The 18,954-nt window shown below is 37.0% G+C and overlaps 1 protein-coding gene across 2 annotated transcripts in view; it reads left to right on the top strand.

Annotated features, from left to right (window-relative positions):
- Window positions 1-18,954, top strand: part of NAV3 (neuron navigator 3) — a 268,894-nt gene that overhangs the window by 74,867 nt on the left and 175,073 nt on the right. For both annotated transcript variants that reach the window (XM_062016086.1, XM_062016078.1), the window contains exon 3: window positions 682-734. In XM_062016086.1, the coding sequence (XP_061872070.1) occupies window positions 682-734 (53 nt within the window). The remainder of the gene's footprint in view (window positions 1-681; window positions 735-18,954) is intronic.

Genomic DNA, 18,954 nt, shown 5'->3' with positions numbered 1-18,954 from the left:
ACTGCTAGCTGACTCCTTGCATGTGGGAATATATAATTCAAGTTGAATGCATTTAACAATAAGATTAACCCTGAATGATACAATTTGACTGGGTCCATATGTCTCTGATATTTGTGTGGTTCATCCTTGTCTTAATTAAAAAATATGTTTATGTGAGCATGTTTGGAAGTGGCTGTTTAACCATACTTTAAATGGCCAGAACTGTATCTTACACACTTTGAATTGTCAGAAATGAATGCTCCATTAAACCATATGTCTCCCATGTGTGCATTTTCGTAGTTGGAGTGGCTCATACTTTCTGGGATGCCTTGAAACTGTATCCTGACCCTGCAAAGACAATTGTGGAAGATTTCATGTCAGCAGTTATTTTGCAGGGGCTGAAGAATTAGCAGCGACCTCCTTCGCACTTCCCCCTTTGCATGATTTGGCATGTGGAAGCAACTGCTGCTAACAAGAGTGTTGTTACTGTACGACTGAGATTTACTTAGAAAGGAGCTCTGTGTCAACAAAACCCTATGCACTTTATTGCTGTGTCTTTTCTACTCTTCTTCTGAGTGGGTTTTTTTATGTTGTTTTGGATTTTTCAGTTTTTTGTTTTGATTTGTCTTTTGGCTAGGCAGTGGAAAGGAAATTTTTATCTCATTGTTTACTTCTGCTTTTCTCCTCACTGTTTTTGTTTAGCAAATGAAAAGGTTGAAGATATCAATGGCTGTCCCCGGAGCCAGTCTCAAATGGTAAGAGTAAGATATCTTTTCAGTCTGTGTTGATACCTCCGCACTTTACTAAAATGTTTTTTAATAATGATTTGTTTACACTGTGAATATTCTATCCAACATTTGCCATAAAGTCCTAATTCTCATGTAGTGTTCCTGGTACTTTCTTTTTCCACATGCTTAGTGTTTGGCACTTAATTTCTGTGCTCACTAACTTTGAGTCTTAAGGTAACCCAGCAGCAAAACTTCATCACTTCTAATTAATCCAGAACTGCCTTAGCATCTCTGTTCTGATGATGATACAGATAATTTCATTTAACTTCATTTTAAAGGGCAGTAAATCCAAGAACAAATTTTTGAGTGGAGTCTTTGTGTCTGGAAACTGGTTTGATGAAGAAGACTTGCCAAATTATTTTTGAATATAAATAGCCTTTTGGATTGTCCATTGTAAAGTCCAGTTAGATGCACTGACTCCAAGATTTTCAGAAATAGCACTTTAGTCATATAGCTCTGAGCTATAGCTGGCAGCTGCTTCAAGACATTTTAATACTCTCAAGCAAGAAGCATTTTGTGACTGTGATTCATATGGAAACTTATTAATACTTTATGGCTAGTCAACCACATTTGATAAGATAAAGCCTCCTTAGAAGGCTGTGGAACTGACAGGTACAAAATCTGAGCCTCAGTGTTACATCACCATGCATTTACTGAATTATTTTCATTTCCAGTTGTGCTCCCCCATGCTGAAGACTTTGCCTTTTTGGTCACGTCCAAATAGTGTGTGAATAGGGTCTACAATTGTGTAGCTGGCAGGGATTTTGAAGTATTACAATTTGGATGAGCTTGCATAATAGCAAACTGCTGAAGCTGGGCTTAAAAATGGAAGTGGAGTAGAACAACAACAATAACCAAAAACGCTTTTTTTTAAGTGCTTTTTTTGAAGGGCAAAGCTGATTTGTTTTGTTTTTTTTTTTTTTAATTGTCAAGCTTTATTTTCTGCAAAGCTGCAAAAGGTAAAAGGAAAAATTTTGAGTACCAGTGAAGTAAGTAGTCAGGTCTTTTAGTTATTGCTCTAAAAATATATGTAGGTTTGGAATGTTTTTTCTCTGGCTTTTAAACTTTTTGAAACAGTCCATAGTAAGAACATATGCAATTTCCTTAATTATGGTTATTATTTTAATTACTCATATTACAGCAGCACCTAGTGGCCCCAGCTGAGAATGTTGGGAACTCCAGTGTGGAACTCTAATATTACACACACAGATCGAGAGATAGTCATTCTCTACTTTAACCACATTAAACCGTGCTATTCCAGACAGACAAGACAAACAAGAAGAGACAAAAGCACAGAAAAGTGATATGATTTCCCAGTTATGTAGCTGGTTACTGACCATCTAGGATTGCATAGGGACCCAGCACTCTGATGTCTATTGAGTTTCATTTCCATGAGAGAAAGCTGAACTGCAGAGAGAATTATTCACCCTGGCAGTGTTTGCATCTCCAAAGTGGCCAACATTTGTTTATATTCCCTATTGATAGGCAAATCTTTCATGTGGCATAGGGATTCCGGATTACATCTCTAGCTATGCTGCAGTTATGAGGGAAGCATACATGGGCCATGTTTGCCCATGCTGCAGGAGTATCTGTGGGAATATCTTTGTATCCATCTTCCTCCTTCCTTGGGTCTTCCTCTGGGTCTCAAACCAGGTGCTTTGAATGCTCCTGTACATAGACATCAGCATTTGCAATGTGCTAAAGTGTTGTATTTAGCCACTTTGATAGAAACAGAATATATTGTTTCATCCTTCTTTGATCCATTCTCTTTACTGTATTATTTTCTCTCTACAGTCTGATCAGAATATTTTCCTGCCTTTTGACGTGCCAGTTTTATACTGCTGATTTCTTTGTTTAAGCTAGGAAATTTAAAGTACACTGAAGCTAAAATAGTTCAAACTTATCAACTTTCCTCTCAAAATATCTCAGAGACCCCAGGTATTGCATCTGCTCTTCACTTGTCTTGTTTGGATTGTACGCTGATCCAGACTACCTGAAGGCATTCTCTTACTGCATTTTCAGGTAATTTCCATTGGCAGGGCTCAATTTTGTTAGCCCACTTAGTGGATGTTTGGGTGTTTGTAATATGCAGGGAGGAGAAAAAAAGTAACAGGGGTCAAAGCTAGTTTACATGTTTGACATATTCCAATATGTAGCAATATGTCCTGTCAGGATTTGTCAGAACATCAGCCGTCAAACCAACTACAGTCATGATATTTCTATAGCATGCATCTAGTCATTTATTCATTGCTTTCATTGTAACATTTTTAACTTATAAACCTCAAGAATCCCACCACTCTTTTCTTTCACATATGTTTTCATGATCCTTGCTCTTATAACTTGCAATTAAGAACAAATGTTTTCTGTATTCATCTGCCATTTGATACCGTTCCCAAGAGGTGATGTCTAAGACATTTTATTAACATAAAGAAGCTAGAGGGCACTGACATGGTTTGTCTGCTGCTGGAAACACTTTATAGTCTCTATAAATTATAGTGATATCAATTAGTAAATAATCACTGCACATATTCCCAAATTCTGTTCCACTCACCATTTGGTTTTGCTCTTGCCAGTGGCTTCATCTTTCGGGTGATTTTTAAGGCATCTCAATTCCACTGTTACCTTAATTTGTAAGAAAACAAATAAAAGATTGTTTAATGTCTATTTTAAATATGCATATAGTGCTTCTTTTCTAGTTTTCTTTTAGTTAGGTCTGTTGCAATGTCTTACACTCTGTGCTCATCTAGGCAGTGATACATAAAGGACTTGTAGAAAAGTTGAACTGACTCCACAAGTTCAAGTTCATAAAACTTAAAACCTGTGAACCCCAGCAGCACCCAGTTTTTGCATAGTTAGCTTTACCAGAGTCCTTATGCCTGTCATTACACTCTCACATTTGATGTCAAACATGGAATTTGAGAACCTGAAATGTACCTGGGAATAAATTCTTTCATATTCAAATCTCAGGAACTTTAAATACATGAAACTTGGAAGAGAATTGGCAAGATTTACTTGTTTGCTGGGTAGATCTACTGTGGTAAAAAGATTTTGGCATGTCTTATGAGTGGTTTTAATGAAGATAATAAGAAATTAAAATTCTGTGTATTATACAGTCTGTCTACAGTGTCATATAGATTCTTCTTGCCTTGCCTTGCCTTGCCTATTTTTTTCTTCACAGCTATGCATTCAATAAGGAACATGACACTTCAGCCTTTTTTTCAACATCTCATTTAAGCCCTTCAATGGAAAAAAGGGCAGATTTATTTCTATCTTTTCCTTGTATTAATTATTCCATGAGTCTATCAATTAAGGAAACCTAGAATCATCTTTCCTTTAGAAGATAATGGTCTATCAAGGATTTACCTTTTGGTAAAACCAAAACCTAATTCCTTTCTGCTTCTCTTCTAAGCCATTTGTTTCTTAATTTCTGTTATAAGTTTCCCTATCATTAGAAAAAGCTAGAAAAGATTTTCTCTAATGTTCCAAAGAGAAAGAATTAAGATTTTTTTTTCTTCCTGAACATATTAAAAATGTACTGGAAGATCTCCAGTATTTTGTCTCTAAACAGATCATATAAAACACATAGTAAGCATACAACAAATCGAATTTAATCCAACCTGGGGGTGTCAGAGAAAAAGCAGGAGAATCAAAAAGTGTTGGACTGAAAATGTCCAGTATTGTCCCTTGAGAATTACACACAACTTATGTTTCTATTCTTTCCTCATGAAGTTTATGGTGTTTTCAGCTTCATAAGTAACAACATAAATTCAAAGTTGCCAACAATTTTAAGTATATTGTTTTTCAAGTTGATTTTTCCCTCAGAGATTGATGTTGCCTTATTAGCTGTTTTTCTTCTTTAGAATTACTTCTTGCTACTTCATATGAGAACTATCTATGCAAGCACACATGTACAAAAAGGTCTTTAATTGTTTTGGGGAGCAAGGGTTGTGTCGTAGTTATTAAAGGGCTAGAGAGACCCGTCTTATTAAAAGGCTCCTGATGTAGTTGCATATGTTTAATGAGGCTACTGTTAGTTTTGTCAACTTTATCTTAGGCCCAGTTTTCCACCATTTTAAGTAACCAAAGGTGTGCTTCAAAGGTGGTTTTTAATAGGTTAGGATACAGACATACTGTAGTCCAGCAGTGAGTTGCCTTCCAAAAAAATACAGGTCTTGTTTACCACATCCTGGAAATCAGGGAACTGGAGAAGGTGTTGGAGCTATAGCTCATTGCCAGACGAAGATAAACTGTAGCACACTGACAGATGAAGATGAACATTTAGTAAAAACCTGCAGTTAGCAGAGCAGGAACTCTCTATGACATAGTTAAACAAGTGTGTGAAGTCTGAAGCCGAGTAGGACAACGTGATCTGGTAGATATTCCTGTGTAATTTATTATGTAGATGTGCTTTGTAGTGTTCCCATAGACCTACAAAAGTCTTCTGTGGCTTCCTTCTGCTCCTATGCTTGAGTTTTTCTCCAGGGGAAGCAAAGATTGCAAAGGAAGGAGGTGCATGCAGATTTCATCAGGGAGTCAGCTTGTCAACAGAATCAATAGGTGGAAGCAGGAACTTCTATGTGTACCACAGAGTATTATCTGCTCTACAATATTTATATTTCCCTTCAGAACAGACACTTGCCTTCGGGTCTGCTGTGCAGACTATTGAGTATGATCCCTTGCTATCCAGGGATGTCAATATCCAAGGATGAGAATATTGTCATAAGTATTATCTGTCTAAAAATTGTTTGTAAAAAACAGGATAATTTTATATAAAGTAAAAATTACATGTTCTACAAAGGCCTACATAATTCTATATGAAAATGTATGGAGTATGGTTACTTGGAGCTCTTTGAGGACCAGGAAGCCTAAAAATGACATCCCTATATTCACTGTCAAGTGAGTCCATGTGAGCTCTGTCTGCCTGCAGTGTATTGAACTGTGTAAGAATCTTCTGGCTTTGCTGATGCAGTTGGTGACATTAGCTGTATGGGCCAGAGATAGACTTTCTGTGCTTTGAAGCAGCGACTGCTGAGCCTTTCATACAAGCGTGAAGTCTTGAAACGTACACAGAAATTTGGCTAAGTGTAGAAATATGATCCCTTACAACTGGAAATTCAATCAGAGTTTTAAAAACTAATCCCAACTCCTTTCATGTGCAGACTGGTTTCTTCCCACAGTGTTTAAATCCTTTCACCCCATGGCTATCCGAGGATCTTCACAGGCCTCACAACTGGCTGCTGTGGGAGTTCTGTGAAAATACAATGGAATAAGACACGCTAGTTTTGTCAGCTGTGCAGGTTTGGTGTGCTTAAATGAATGGAACACAAGAGAGTAGCCTCATTCCTGTCTTTCCAGAGTGCATGCTTGCATATTTACTTTTCAAAGTTTAAATTAATAGCTTGAAGTGGGTTAATTAGAAATATATACTTGCATGGGATTGAATGTAAGAGAAGTAAAAGTATTTAAGTATAAAAAAAGAGGAGGACTATTGGGCTTATCTGGTTTTCAGTAAGTTTTTTTAGTTCAAATAGTTGCAGTGTGAGATGAAACTACAGGCAAAGGATCTGTTATAAACTGTTTCTTGGACATCCCCATAAATGCCATTAACAACTCATTAGGAATGGTAAACAAGGAATAACTGGTCAGTGTTTGTAAAAAAGCATCTATGATTCCCATCCCACAAGGATCTGTGCTTGTGACTCATGTTCACAAATGATCTGGAGCAAAGGCATAAATAGTAAAATGACAAAATTTGCAAATATTTGCTCAGGGTAGTGAAATCTAAATCTGAATCTGCAGAAAGATCTTGAAATTCTGAAAAGAAAGATGTGTGGAACCCCAGTTACCCTTTATCAGTGAGATGTTAACTCTTCTTGATGAGCTGATCACTGTTTTGGGGAATCATAGAATAACAGAATGGTAGGGTTGGAAGGGACCTTCAGAGATCATCCAATCCAATATCCCTGCAGAATCAGGTTCACCTAGATCAGATCACACAGGAACTTATACAGGCAGCTCTTGAAAACCTCCAGAGAAGGAGACTCCACACCCTCCCTGGGCAGCCTGTGCCAGGGCTCCCTCACCCTCACTGTAAAATAGTTTTTCTTTATGTTTAAATGGAACTTTTTGTGTCCATCTTCTTCCATTACCCCTTGTCATGTCACTAGATGCAACAGAAAAAAGTGATGTCTCAACCTCCTGACATCCATCAGTTAGTTATTTGTAAATATTAATGAGATCCTCACTCAGTCTCCTCTTCTGCAGGCTTAACAGCCCCAGTTCCTGCACCCTTTCCTCGTAAGGAAGATGCTTCAGTCCCCTGTCCCCTGGTTATCTTGTGGCTCTGCACTGGACTCTTTTCAGAAATTCCCTGTCCCTCAGATGCAGTTTACATAACAGGACAAAGTCTGAGAAAATAGCCTTAGTTTGGTACAAATATCTGTTTGGTACAATTATCTACAAATATGTAGTCAAAAGGAATGGCTTCTTGCAATATGGGCAGGACAGAGTCAAAATCCCATTTCCCTATGCCCTCTGGTAGGCAAGGGGCATCTGGGATTTGATAATGGAATAGTTTTCAGAGAGAAAGAAGTGAAAGTACTTTTAGAAAAGGATGACATATTCAGACCTTTGTATCTAGAGAAGTGATCTCAGTAAAGCCAGAGAAAACAAAATAGTATTTATTAAAATTGGAACTCCTGTGAGAGATTTCCTGCATTTATACGTAGGAAAGCTCATATATTAGCTGTGTTACATAGAAAGAGTCTGAGAGAAATAGTCATAGCTTATATGTGTATCTTTAGGGGAGAGCAGACTTGAAGAAAATGCCCAGATGTTAGGTGAAGGACTATGTGGAAAAGGAACAGAGGGGGATTGAGAGTTTTGTTCACATTGGCAGCTAGTTAGATGATTTTAGTTTGAATGAGAGTATTCAGGTCTGGAACAGAAAAAGAGACAGGATTCTCCTTCCAGTGACACTGCACCTGTATTCTGGATTATGTAATCCTGATCATTAGCTATTTGGCATGCCCACATCAGGAATATACATTCTTATTTTTATTTGTCAGAGAAGTTTTTAGTGTGCAACATCAAAGCAAGCATGTAGGAGCCTTTACCTTTTCTACACAACATGTGTATAGCCATGAGAAGGCTGGTAAGCGTGATTTCTTCTCCATTCTGCCAACTTTCTGGCACTGCAGATCAAATACTGTATCTTTTGTCTTTTTTTTGGTACGCTTAGCATGGGAATTTCCAATGTAATCTTTAAGTTCCCCCCTGCTCTGCATTTCTCCCTCTCTGACAGGTGTTATAAAGGACCTGGCCACACTGATGATGAGCAGATGTGTTTGTATTATAACAGAAACTTTTTTTAATGGGCTTTCTTGGATGAGGTAAAATACCCTCTTCATCTTCAAGCCCAATTATCTCATAGGGCAGAACTTGATCTACCTTAATTAAAAGTCAACATTTGGATTTCTATTCCCATGAAGTCAGACTATTCTCATGATGAAGCCAGACTTTAGACAACAAAATAGATTGAAGGGCTCCAAGTTATTCTTGATAACTGCCCACATTGTCTGTACCCTTATGTGTCTTCACACCAGGGTGTTTTCCGAAGGGAAGTGTTGTGAGGACATTTTGTCCTCCATATAGCTGAGCCTGCTCCTGTATTGTTACACAGTTCCCAAACATGGCAGCTTTTTCTTGGACTTTATCAGTGGTGGCAGAAGTATCACGCTTCCCATTCCCTATGAAGAACTTTTAAGGCACACCTTGTATATTCTTTGCCATTTGTCTTTCCCAAGGATTTGCTTACAGATTAAACACACCTTTCTAAAGCCAGCTCTTGTGGTTTGTCAGAGTAAAGCCTCATGCAATTCTTTTTTTGGGGACTGTGGGTAAAAAACCCATTGGAGCCACACTGATGGCAAATACTACTTCTCACCATCTGTTCTTTTGTACCATGTAACAGTGGCTGTTCTGAACTAAGCAGACAAGGCTGATTCAGCTCCATTATGAAAGGATCTAAGCAGATGCTTATCTGTGCAGGAAATACTGGTCCTCAACATGCAATTTTCAGATTTACTATTTTCTGATGGGAGTTTCAAGTAGACCTACACATTATTTTTTATTTTAACTAGCTGTACTTTCTGAGATTCTTCACAAGGTAGGTGACTTAGATTCAACTCGCACCTTCCCTGGTTGTCTGGAAAGTGCCCAAGACTGTCATATCTTAGCTATCCTTCTGAAGATGTTTTCTTGGACAAGTCCTCTCATTATTTATGTAGGTTTAGAGTGTGATCTCCCCTTTGAGAATCAACTGCATTCTGCACCCAGTAACTGTTAATTGTTTCACAAAGACTTTCTTGTGTGTTTGACACATCCATACATTTTCAGTACACTGTACGATGGCTTCAGAGCATTTACAATTTGTTTAGCATTCACTAAGTGTTCAACCTGACTGTCTAATTGAGGTCTCCTCTATTTCCCTGGTTGATGATAAGAATGTAACTACTAAGATGGATTTTCATTTAGCTGTCTGGGTTTGTAGGGCCCTGAGGCCTACCCCTGCAGTCTGAGAAATCCTGTGGCATACAATTAGTGTGTCATGTTCTGGAGCTTAAAGTACTGAGAAGTAAAGCCTTTGACACGTGTATTCATGTCACCACCTAAAATAATGAGGATGACAGAAGGAAACTGTATGAGAACTTGTTCCATGTGCAAGAAAGTGGCCACTATTAAACCGGAATACTGAGCATCAGGTTATACCTAACTGATTTTAGTTTGCTCTGGGCACTGAACATTTTAGTGACTGATTTTAAACTTTTCAACCTTTTAAAGTACTCAATCATAAATTGTAAGTGCAGGACAAAATTTTAGAAGGTGACTTTCAGGACTGGACTCTCCCTGTTTGTCATAGATGCCAACAACCTTTTTTTGTGTTCCTCATAGGGGACTTGTGGCATTTCTGTGTAATACATAGGATTTAAAAATTCTCTGGCTAACAGCAATGCACATAGTTATATCTGCAGTGTAAATTTACAAATATATAATGCAAATTGAAGAATGGTCACAGGAAGTAACATCTCCTTCATCAGAGCAGAAATTAAAGGGGGTTTTTTTGTTGTTGTTTACAGATGAAATTAAGTTAACAAAAAGATTAAAATAAAAATGATACCATCAAAAACAGAGATGTGTGGAGCCCCAAAAGAAAAAAAAAATAGAGGTAATAATAAGAGTCCATCTAAGGACATGTTATGGGAATAACTGTGACAATATAAATAGAAGCTATAAAGAAAGAAAAGAGGCTAGAATTTCTATAAGGATAAGCATAAAGATGTTAACATTAAAGTTGGTTGATATTCAAGGATGAAGATATTGGAATTCTAGTTCCAAGTTTTCCTCAAAAGAGATTATTATTGTTACTAGCATAGGCAGTTTGAGTAAGATGAGACAGGAATTTCTTTAGCATGGAACTGGCAGAGGAGGAATTCCCACTGCTTTTGTGAACAGATTCTAAAATTTCTGAAAACTGTAGAAATAGAAGAGAAAATATAGATGGGATGAGAGCTAGACAGACAAGCAGAGTAACAATTGCCTTTTACTGGGATATCAAACTTTTTTTTATCAATAAGGATAGAGGAAGCTGAGGAAAAGATGGGAGAACTACTGCAAGTGTTAGAAACGTAAGAAAAAGCTATTTCACTGTGAGAGTGATGGAGCAGTGGCACAGGCTGCCCAGGGGGGTTGTGGAGTCTCTTTCCTTGCAGGTCTTCAAGACCCGCCTGGACATGTTCCTATGCGACCTGATCTAAGTGAACCTGCTTCTGCAGGGGGGTTGGACTAGATGATCTCTAAAGGTCCCTTCCAACCCCTACCATTCTGTGATTCTATGATTCTATGAATAAAGAAGAGGAAATTTCATCCATCCTGACTAAGGATGTTACATGGGAAGGAAGGGGAGGAGAAGGCAACCAAATAATTACTTTTTTAATATTACTTGATTCTTGTTTGTCTTTTTGTTAGACCTCTTTATTCTGTACTGAGTCAAGCAGTTCTCTTTACATCCAGAGAAGATCTGAGAACATTAAAAGAACCACAGGATTTATGACAATTTCTCTTCACAGAACAGCTCAGAGTTACTCACTTGCATCAGTATATTCCCCTGAGTCACTTGCATTTGACTGTCTGAAGTTATAAAAGAAAATGCCACAGGAACACATCCTTGTTTTATGAGGCTGGAGGAAGTACATTATTCATTAAATATAAATCACAAGCAGTTATTAGCCATTTTGTTTAGACTTACAATTCCTTGTCCTATTAATGCATGGAATCATATGAGAATCAATGAAATAATCATGTCATAAGAAATACTTCCACTGTGATGACATCAGTCCAAATGAAATCTGCATTTTGCTACTGGAGACTAAGATATCAGTCCCCATGAAATCTACTGAGAAGTTAGGTTGGGGTTGGTTAGGGTTTTTCTTGGTTAAGTCTTGTATTGAGGTTGTGCACATTTTGCTTCCGTAGACTAAGACTGCTGAAAACAAGAATATATTTTCATTTCTTCAAATCAACTATTTTCCCTGACCAGCCCCTCCCCACCCCACTTCCCCCACTGCCTGTCCCCAGCAATTTCTTGAAACTTCCTTCACTCTGTATCTGGAATATGACAGTACCCCATGCCACTGAGGTATGCCCATCTCACCCATCTCCTCTCCACCTCTCAACTGTGTTTGTCAGGGGTGCCAGTTGTTCAGAAACTTGTGTTATGTGCAGAGATACACAGAGATGAAATATGGACATATACTTGAAGACTAGTGGGTGACATACACTTTGAAGTATTTATTGTTTGAAGAGATGCAATTGGCAGTCTCCCAATTTCCCTTCATCAGGAGTTAGCTTTTTACACTCTTCAATTTTCTGTTTTGGTATGTTGAGGTTTTTTTTCTTCAGAAATATCATGTGAACAAGTCCCGAAGTTTTGGAACTGATCAAATATATATTTATGATACAGATGCTTAGACAAAGAGATGATGAATAAATGAAACCTCCGTTAATAGAAATATACTGAAAAGCTTTAACACAAACATGCAGTTAAAATACATACACACAAATTGGCTATGACATGCATTTTAGAATGCACCTGTTGATTCATTTATTAATACATTTTTTCCCAAATAGCAGTAGCAGGATTACAGTAAGTATGTATGCTTCATGATGGTGTATTTTTATCATTTCCTATAGGGAGAGTATGTTATAAATACTAGGAATGTCTAGAATGTTTACTGGATTTAAAAATAGGGAAGAAAGTGCGTGATGTTTAGCTGAACAGCAAAAATGCACATTTAAGTTGAACAAGAAAATAAACAAAGTCTCTGAAGTGGTTTTATTTTACAGTATATCCAAACAAGGATTTTGGGTAGTTTTGAGGTTTTGTCAGCTTTCTAGATTTTTATCGAATGTTTGATTATTTTAAAATGGTGGCAAAGTGCCAGTTCTCTTATGGTTGTAGTTGAGGACTTCTATTTAAAGATTTTCTAACCACTCCCTTTACAATACTTCTGCCTAGACCCTCTTACAATTTTGTGTGCAGCATGTTAGTTAGGAAAAGTTATTGTTCCACATCTGTGAAGCCTCAAATTTTCTCAGACAGGTAGGCTTTTCCCAAAAGAACATTTCTTAACATTTAAGCATAGTCTCAAGGTCTCTCAGTCATCCTTCTTCCTAAGGTAACCTGCTGGTGCTTATCTTGACAGTGATGAATCCTGCAGCTTCAGTAACATGCAACTATCAAGAAACAATATCGGTCTGTGTTTCGGTATATAGTGTACACATATGGACACACATCCAAGTGAAGTAGCTTGTGTAGTTTTGATGAAATCCCAATGGTTTGATTCACTTTGAAAGACATTTAAGCCACTCTCCCTGCCCCCTATTTGCGAATGAAAGTTTGAGGGAGCTTCAAAATTCTGGGGGCTTTGGTTTGTATTTTCAGAACATCTGTGAGAGTTGGAGTTGGCCATTATTATGCAGAGTTCCCAGACCTACTATCCCTGTTCCTAGGGGGAGCTCAGATGCTCTCCCCCTAAGATGTAGAAAGCAGATAGTAAAGGTACTTTGAGATTTAAGCATCAATATCTGAAAATAATAAACAAAGACACACACCAAGTATGAACATCATCGTTGTCTATTTGGTTGGGCTGGGAAATCAAGCTACTGGCAAGATATTTTAATAGATACATGAACCTTGCAACTGTCCATAAAATGCTCTCTGTGGTGTAATATGTAAAGCAGCAGAGGGTGCCAGAAAGCAACAAGTTGTGGCTTCTGTTGCAATTATTTGAAAAGGAAAGTGATTGTAACTAGCAGTGTTAAGGTGGAACAGGGTTCATGTTGTGAATTGGACTACAGAAGGGACATGTTGATTGTAATTTATATGTGCTTAAAATAAACATTGTCCAACAAGTTGTGAGACTTTTGGACAATGTGTGGCACATCATATCAAGGTGACAGCACTTGTCACTGAATCATCTTTTAACAACCATACATACCCAGTATTTCAAAGCTTGGCCTTATAGCAAAGAGGCTGCAAGACAGGAGGAGAATAAAGTAGCATAGAACATCCCACCGATTTAGTGTGTTAATTGCAAACTAACCTGACAAGAAAAAGCATCCTGCCGTACATTTGTAATTGTTAAGTTTGTTAAAAAAGATTTGACAACTTCCCCCTGCTCTCCTGCCGGAAATTAAAACACCACAGATTTGATTCCAGGAAAAGTTTTTCAGCAATGTTGCATTACTTCTAGAATATAATACAATTATAATGTTAGAAAATTAAGAGAAAGAACAGAAAGTAGGTGCATACTGAAACTACTATGATCAGTCCAGATGTATTGTCTCAGTCTGCCCTTGATCTTTGCTGGAACAGGAGCTGCCTACATCTGCTGCAGCTAAGTGCTAGCTTATTTCATGGAAAGAAGGCCAAATCTGCTGGATTTTACAGTGTCTTTTACAGACTCACCATTTCGGAGTTCCTTGACTTTTATGCACACTAACCCATCTAACCTTGCTCTTTTATTTTATTGAGTATACTCAAAGAGTAAACTCCCCTTTGAACACTGTTGCAAATCCCTTCTGCCTACAGCCTCTCTCCAGTGCCCTATTGCTGGCACGTGTGAATGTGCACGTGTGGCACAGCATGCTGCTGTGCCAGAGCAGTGGTCCTTCAGGTCTGTTTCTGAGGATGGCAATGTGAGAGGTTACTTAGCTAAAACAAGTGGCTTTCCCCATCCCCTGGCCCCCATTCTCCTCCTTTCTCTGCAATATCTAAAGTTAAATTAAGCACACTGCATTTATCAGAAAAATCTTGTGTTTTCTACAGTCATGTCCACAGTCATGGGACCAGGTATAGAATAGCTGTGGTTTTTTAATTGCTGGTAATTGCTGCTCTGCCAACCTGCTCCTGCTGTCAGGAGTTCAGTGATATGACCGATCTGAAATGGTGTGAAGTACCATCCAGCAGCTGAAACTTTTTGTTAGTAAAGATTTTGGCAACATTGAATGGGACTGATGTTAACTCTAAATATGAACTCTGTTGTAGCTAGTGTCCCTGTTATAGGCAATAGGATTAAGGTACACAAAAGTAAATTAGCTTAAGCTAGCAGTAGAACAGGGAAGTTATTATGATGAGTACTTATTTCAACAGCATTAACTAATCCCATTTCATGTAAAGGCTTTTGATCAGGTTAATTAAAATATTAACACAATCTTCTTTTTTTTCTGGTAATGCAATTTGTCTGCTTTAATCTGCTATGATCTGACACTTAATACACAAATTGTTAGAATACAGTACAACCATTTTCATTTCATCAGAAATAAATAGTCCAAATACAGTAATCTATTTGGCAGCTTTCTGATATGCAGGAATTATTTAAAACACTCCCAGTCTTAGATGTCTGCAGACCATATGATCAACAGATGATCATATGACATAAATCAGAGTTATACTTATTTTAAGTTGGCCCAGTGTCTGAATAAGAATTACCTTGGGCAGGGTTCAATTTCAGAGTTGGTCCAAGATACATTTTTTTTCATTAGGACTTGATTGTATTAAATTTCATGAACTGTTCACAAATATTTCTTGCATTTTGAAGAGTTTATATCAACTTAAAGCATTAGTTTAGGTGTGCAATTCTTATCAATTCTTTCAGGTGGCATCCTGAGCTACACCAAACCTGTGAGGTCCTAAGACTTGAAATATGTTTCTATTTTAGCTTGTAGCTTTTGACAGTCTTTAATAATTAGAATACGCTTCATTTAGGCTTGTATTGTCAGCTAATTGGAACCTTGTTTAAATTTTTCATATTTCTTGATTCTTCAGAGTTTCTTTGGAATTACAATGGGAGTGTACCAATGACATTTCCCGGTAGGGAAAAAAAACCCCACAAGAATTTTCTTCATTCCAGGATTGAGAGATGAGACCTATTTGCATGTGAAATAAATAATAGATCATTAAGTTATGATAGCTACAATTCTGTGTATCTAACTGCACACATAAGTAGCTAGCTAGCAACTAGTGGGCTGTTTTCTGTGTCACTCAGATTTTCTCAGGAATTCCTCCTGGTAATAACTTTAAATTAGAGTTTTTTCCCACAAGCTCACACTTGGTTCATAGACAGATCAGCAGCAACAGTCCATAATAAACATGTGTGCAAGGATATATACATGATTCTTCTATTTGTTATTTTTTAGCATGAACAATTTTGAAATATTTCTATCATTACATCATATAAATTAATGTATTTGAATATTTGTGCCCCCTTCAAATTCCATAAATGGTTATTTTTCAAGTAATACTGGCTGTATTTTGGAACTTGAAAATATTTGGATAACTATTTAAAGCATTTTTGCCCCTACCCTTCACACTTCAGTGGCTAAAACTGAAAGTGAAGTGACAAGCAATAAGTGCTTGCTCAAGTCTTATTTTATAGGCTCGAGCAGTTTTGATGTTTCTATTATAACATTTGACTAAGAATTCAAGAAAAAATCCTGGCCACGTTGAACTTCAGAGCAGATATCGTATTGCCTTTTCTTGTACCAGGTGCTTCTATTTTCCTCAACTGAGAATCTAGATAGAAGGTCTTGTGAATAGTTGGAAAATTATTTACATGGTTATGAGCACGTACCAAAGAGATAGGTTACTGTGAAGTCTGTTTATAAGCATGGTATGAAAGAATGACATAATGTATAAAATACATTATAAATATACAATGTCAATTATAATACAGTATAAAATACAATGCTTGGGTACACCATCAAAAGTGAAAGCCTGTCTTTCCTATTTTCCCTACAGCTTTTAAAGATTTTTGCTTTAATTTGCAAAGTTTTAATAACTTGTGACATTAATTCACCTTTACATTTCTTTCTTTTGAGTCTTTTTTTTTCTGTAGATTTTAGATACATTGGAGTCAGTAATATGAAAAATATACATGAAAGAAAACCTATGACTTATGTTCTTTCTTGCATATATCTTCCCAAGGATTTTAAGTTTCACCTGGAGTACCAGCCACATAACTTCATACCAAGAAATAACTTCACATCCCAGAAATCTCTGGGCTGGACTTTTAGGGATTATTAATAACAAATATTTTTATTACTTTCCTTTTGAAAAGCTCTGTGTTCTAGAAATATTTTTTGGGGTAATATGCAAAGTATATCTAATTATAAAAGCCATCAGAATGTTTATAAAATCAAAAGGCTAGAAGGATAGGAGCAAACTATCAATGTCTCTTCTGCACAATCTGTAGCATTATGACTTCTGGTGTAGTAAAGAGGTAGGGGTCAGATAGCATAAAGTGCATCTGGATGGATTCCATTTGCAAAGTTCAAATGATGCTGTTATGCAGTGAAATACCCCATAGTTTATCTGTTTACTTATTTTTTACAGTATTCATCTTGTCACTGGTTGTAATTATCCTTACTTCTAAAAGCTGCTTTTTTTGATAAGCTAAATGAACTTGCTATGTACTAAATAGCAGTGAAAGAGAGAACTGGAATGCTTTCAAAGATTTAATTAAATCTAGTAAATGAACACTCTGTTTTAAATTCTCTTTTGACATAATGGAGAGATACTCCTCTGTTTTAAAGAAGAGGGCATTTTCACATTACCCTCCAATTTTTGGAAGTTGCCAAGTTCCATAAATATTTAGATGTTGGTACCTTGCTGACTCAGAAGTGTTGCATAACTAAAAAAGATTGTACGCAGGCTCACTGAAGTGATGCATTGCTTTAAAAAACCACCATGCTTAAACAGAGCCCCTTTTATCATTGCCTTAAAATATGTCCTCCCAGGGAAGTATTTATCTTCAATTTTGAGTTCCTAGTGCATATGTAGGGCTCTTTCACAGTGACTGTGGCTACAGGCCTGCAGAGATGAGAGCACTAAAGTAGGGATTTAATTTGAGACTCTGGAAGAGAACCTTTGCCTAGTCTTTTCTTTTGATCCATGCTGCTGTGGAGTCATATTTTAGCTTTGCAAGAAATTTGCTCAAGATATCAAAATACTTTCATGGTTTTCTGAATCCACATCCAGGAGTCTTTTCAGGACCAAATCCAGTACTATATTTCAAACAAAAATCCAACACTTTCTTATCACAATTTCTATTATAGCAGCACAAAAGCACTTCAGAAATTACCATCATTGTATTTTGTGTTTTACAATGTCTGCTGTAGAGACTAATGTCTAGAAATGGGCATAGCAAATACAGAAAGGGCATGGCAGGAAAAGGGGCTAAGAAAGGAAGATAAGAGAAGCAGGATCACAGTGTTACATAGATGAATAGACTAAAATTTTGTCTTCTCTCATGTGTTTTTTTGGGGGTATGTTGGTGGATTTTTTTGTTTGTTTTTATATGAAAATGAGCAGCAGATGTTCTTAATGATCCATTTGGCCATCTAAAAGTTAGGATTAGAATAAATTCTTTTATTTAGAATTACCAAATTTTTCATTAACTTGTTGACATGTAGAGACAGAGAAAACACCAAACAAATTGTGTTTGACATTATAGAGATTACCTCACATTCACGTCAAGCTTTCCAAGCATCAAGTCAGGGGCTAGGTGGAAAACCTGCCGTACCAATCGTTACTTTCATCTTCCTGATAAAACTGACAGTAATACATGCCAAAAGGGATCTATATCCCACTGTAGCACTTTCTTAAAAACAATACACACCCCAGTTCATTCTCTGACCTCAAAAGTGACCTCATACATTCTTCTGTCAGCAGGTCAGTACATGTGTGTGTTGAATTCTCCAAGTATTTGAGAAGTTAATTTGTTTCCACATTTCTGGGTTTACTGGTCATATTTCGTGTTTGGAGTGCATGTTGGAAGAATTTGATGTGCATGTTCCTTAATATCTGTTGGAAAAGGAAGTGGAAGGTATTTCAAATAACACCATCATCTTTTCCTCAAAAAAATAACTAATAATTAAATAACTCCAGCATCATTTCCTAAAAATTTTTGCCTGGGAGGCCTTACACATACCAGTAGTTATTATTCTCTAAGGTAAAATTCTCCCCAAATGCCTCCAGTAAATCAGTTTTTAATTTGCATATATAGTCTCTTATTGCAAAGTCGATGCTTAGTTTGGAATGGTTTTTTGGACTGATGTTACATGGTTCACTGATAGCAATTTTTATTAAATGCTCCTTAAATTATTCTATTGCAAGTAATGAGGAGTTTGTTAGAAAAAAGTTAAACCGACTGTGTGTGCGTGTCAGTGTATTCTGCTTAATACCCTGAAATGCATTATAGTTTCCATAGAAAAATGGAATGTGCCTTGCATCTGGGTGAGGTAACATGCCACGTGCAACAGCAAGTCAGAACACACGTAATATCTCCCAGCAGGACTGCTAACACCTGTTTTGTCTGGGTGGGTTTTCAACTTTACACCACCCACGGAAACTTGACATTGCCTTCCAGTATAGTTACAAAAAAATGTTGCAGTAAGCTATCGTGTCAGAAGCTTGTGGGAAATAAATTATCAGAATACAAATAATGTGATTTTTAAGTCTCTACTCTTCTTCATACGTAGGTAAGTTTTTTTTTGTTTAGTTTTCTTTCCATAAAATTTACCAATTTCTACAAGGCAAACAGAACTTATTGCAAATTTCACCCCGTCT

The sequence above is a fragment of the Colius striatus genome, chromosome 1, assembly GCF_028858725.1.
Source record: "Colius striatus isolate bColStr4 chromosome 1, bColStr4.1.hap1, whole genome shotgun sequence".
NCBI lineage: Eukaryota > Metazoa > Chordata > Aves > Coliiformes > Coliidae > Colius > Colius striatus.
This window is presented reverse-complemented; position numbering and strand designations above follow the sequence as displayed.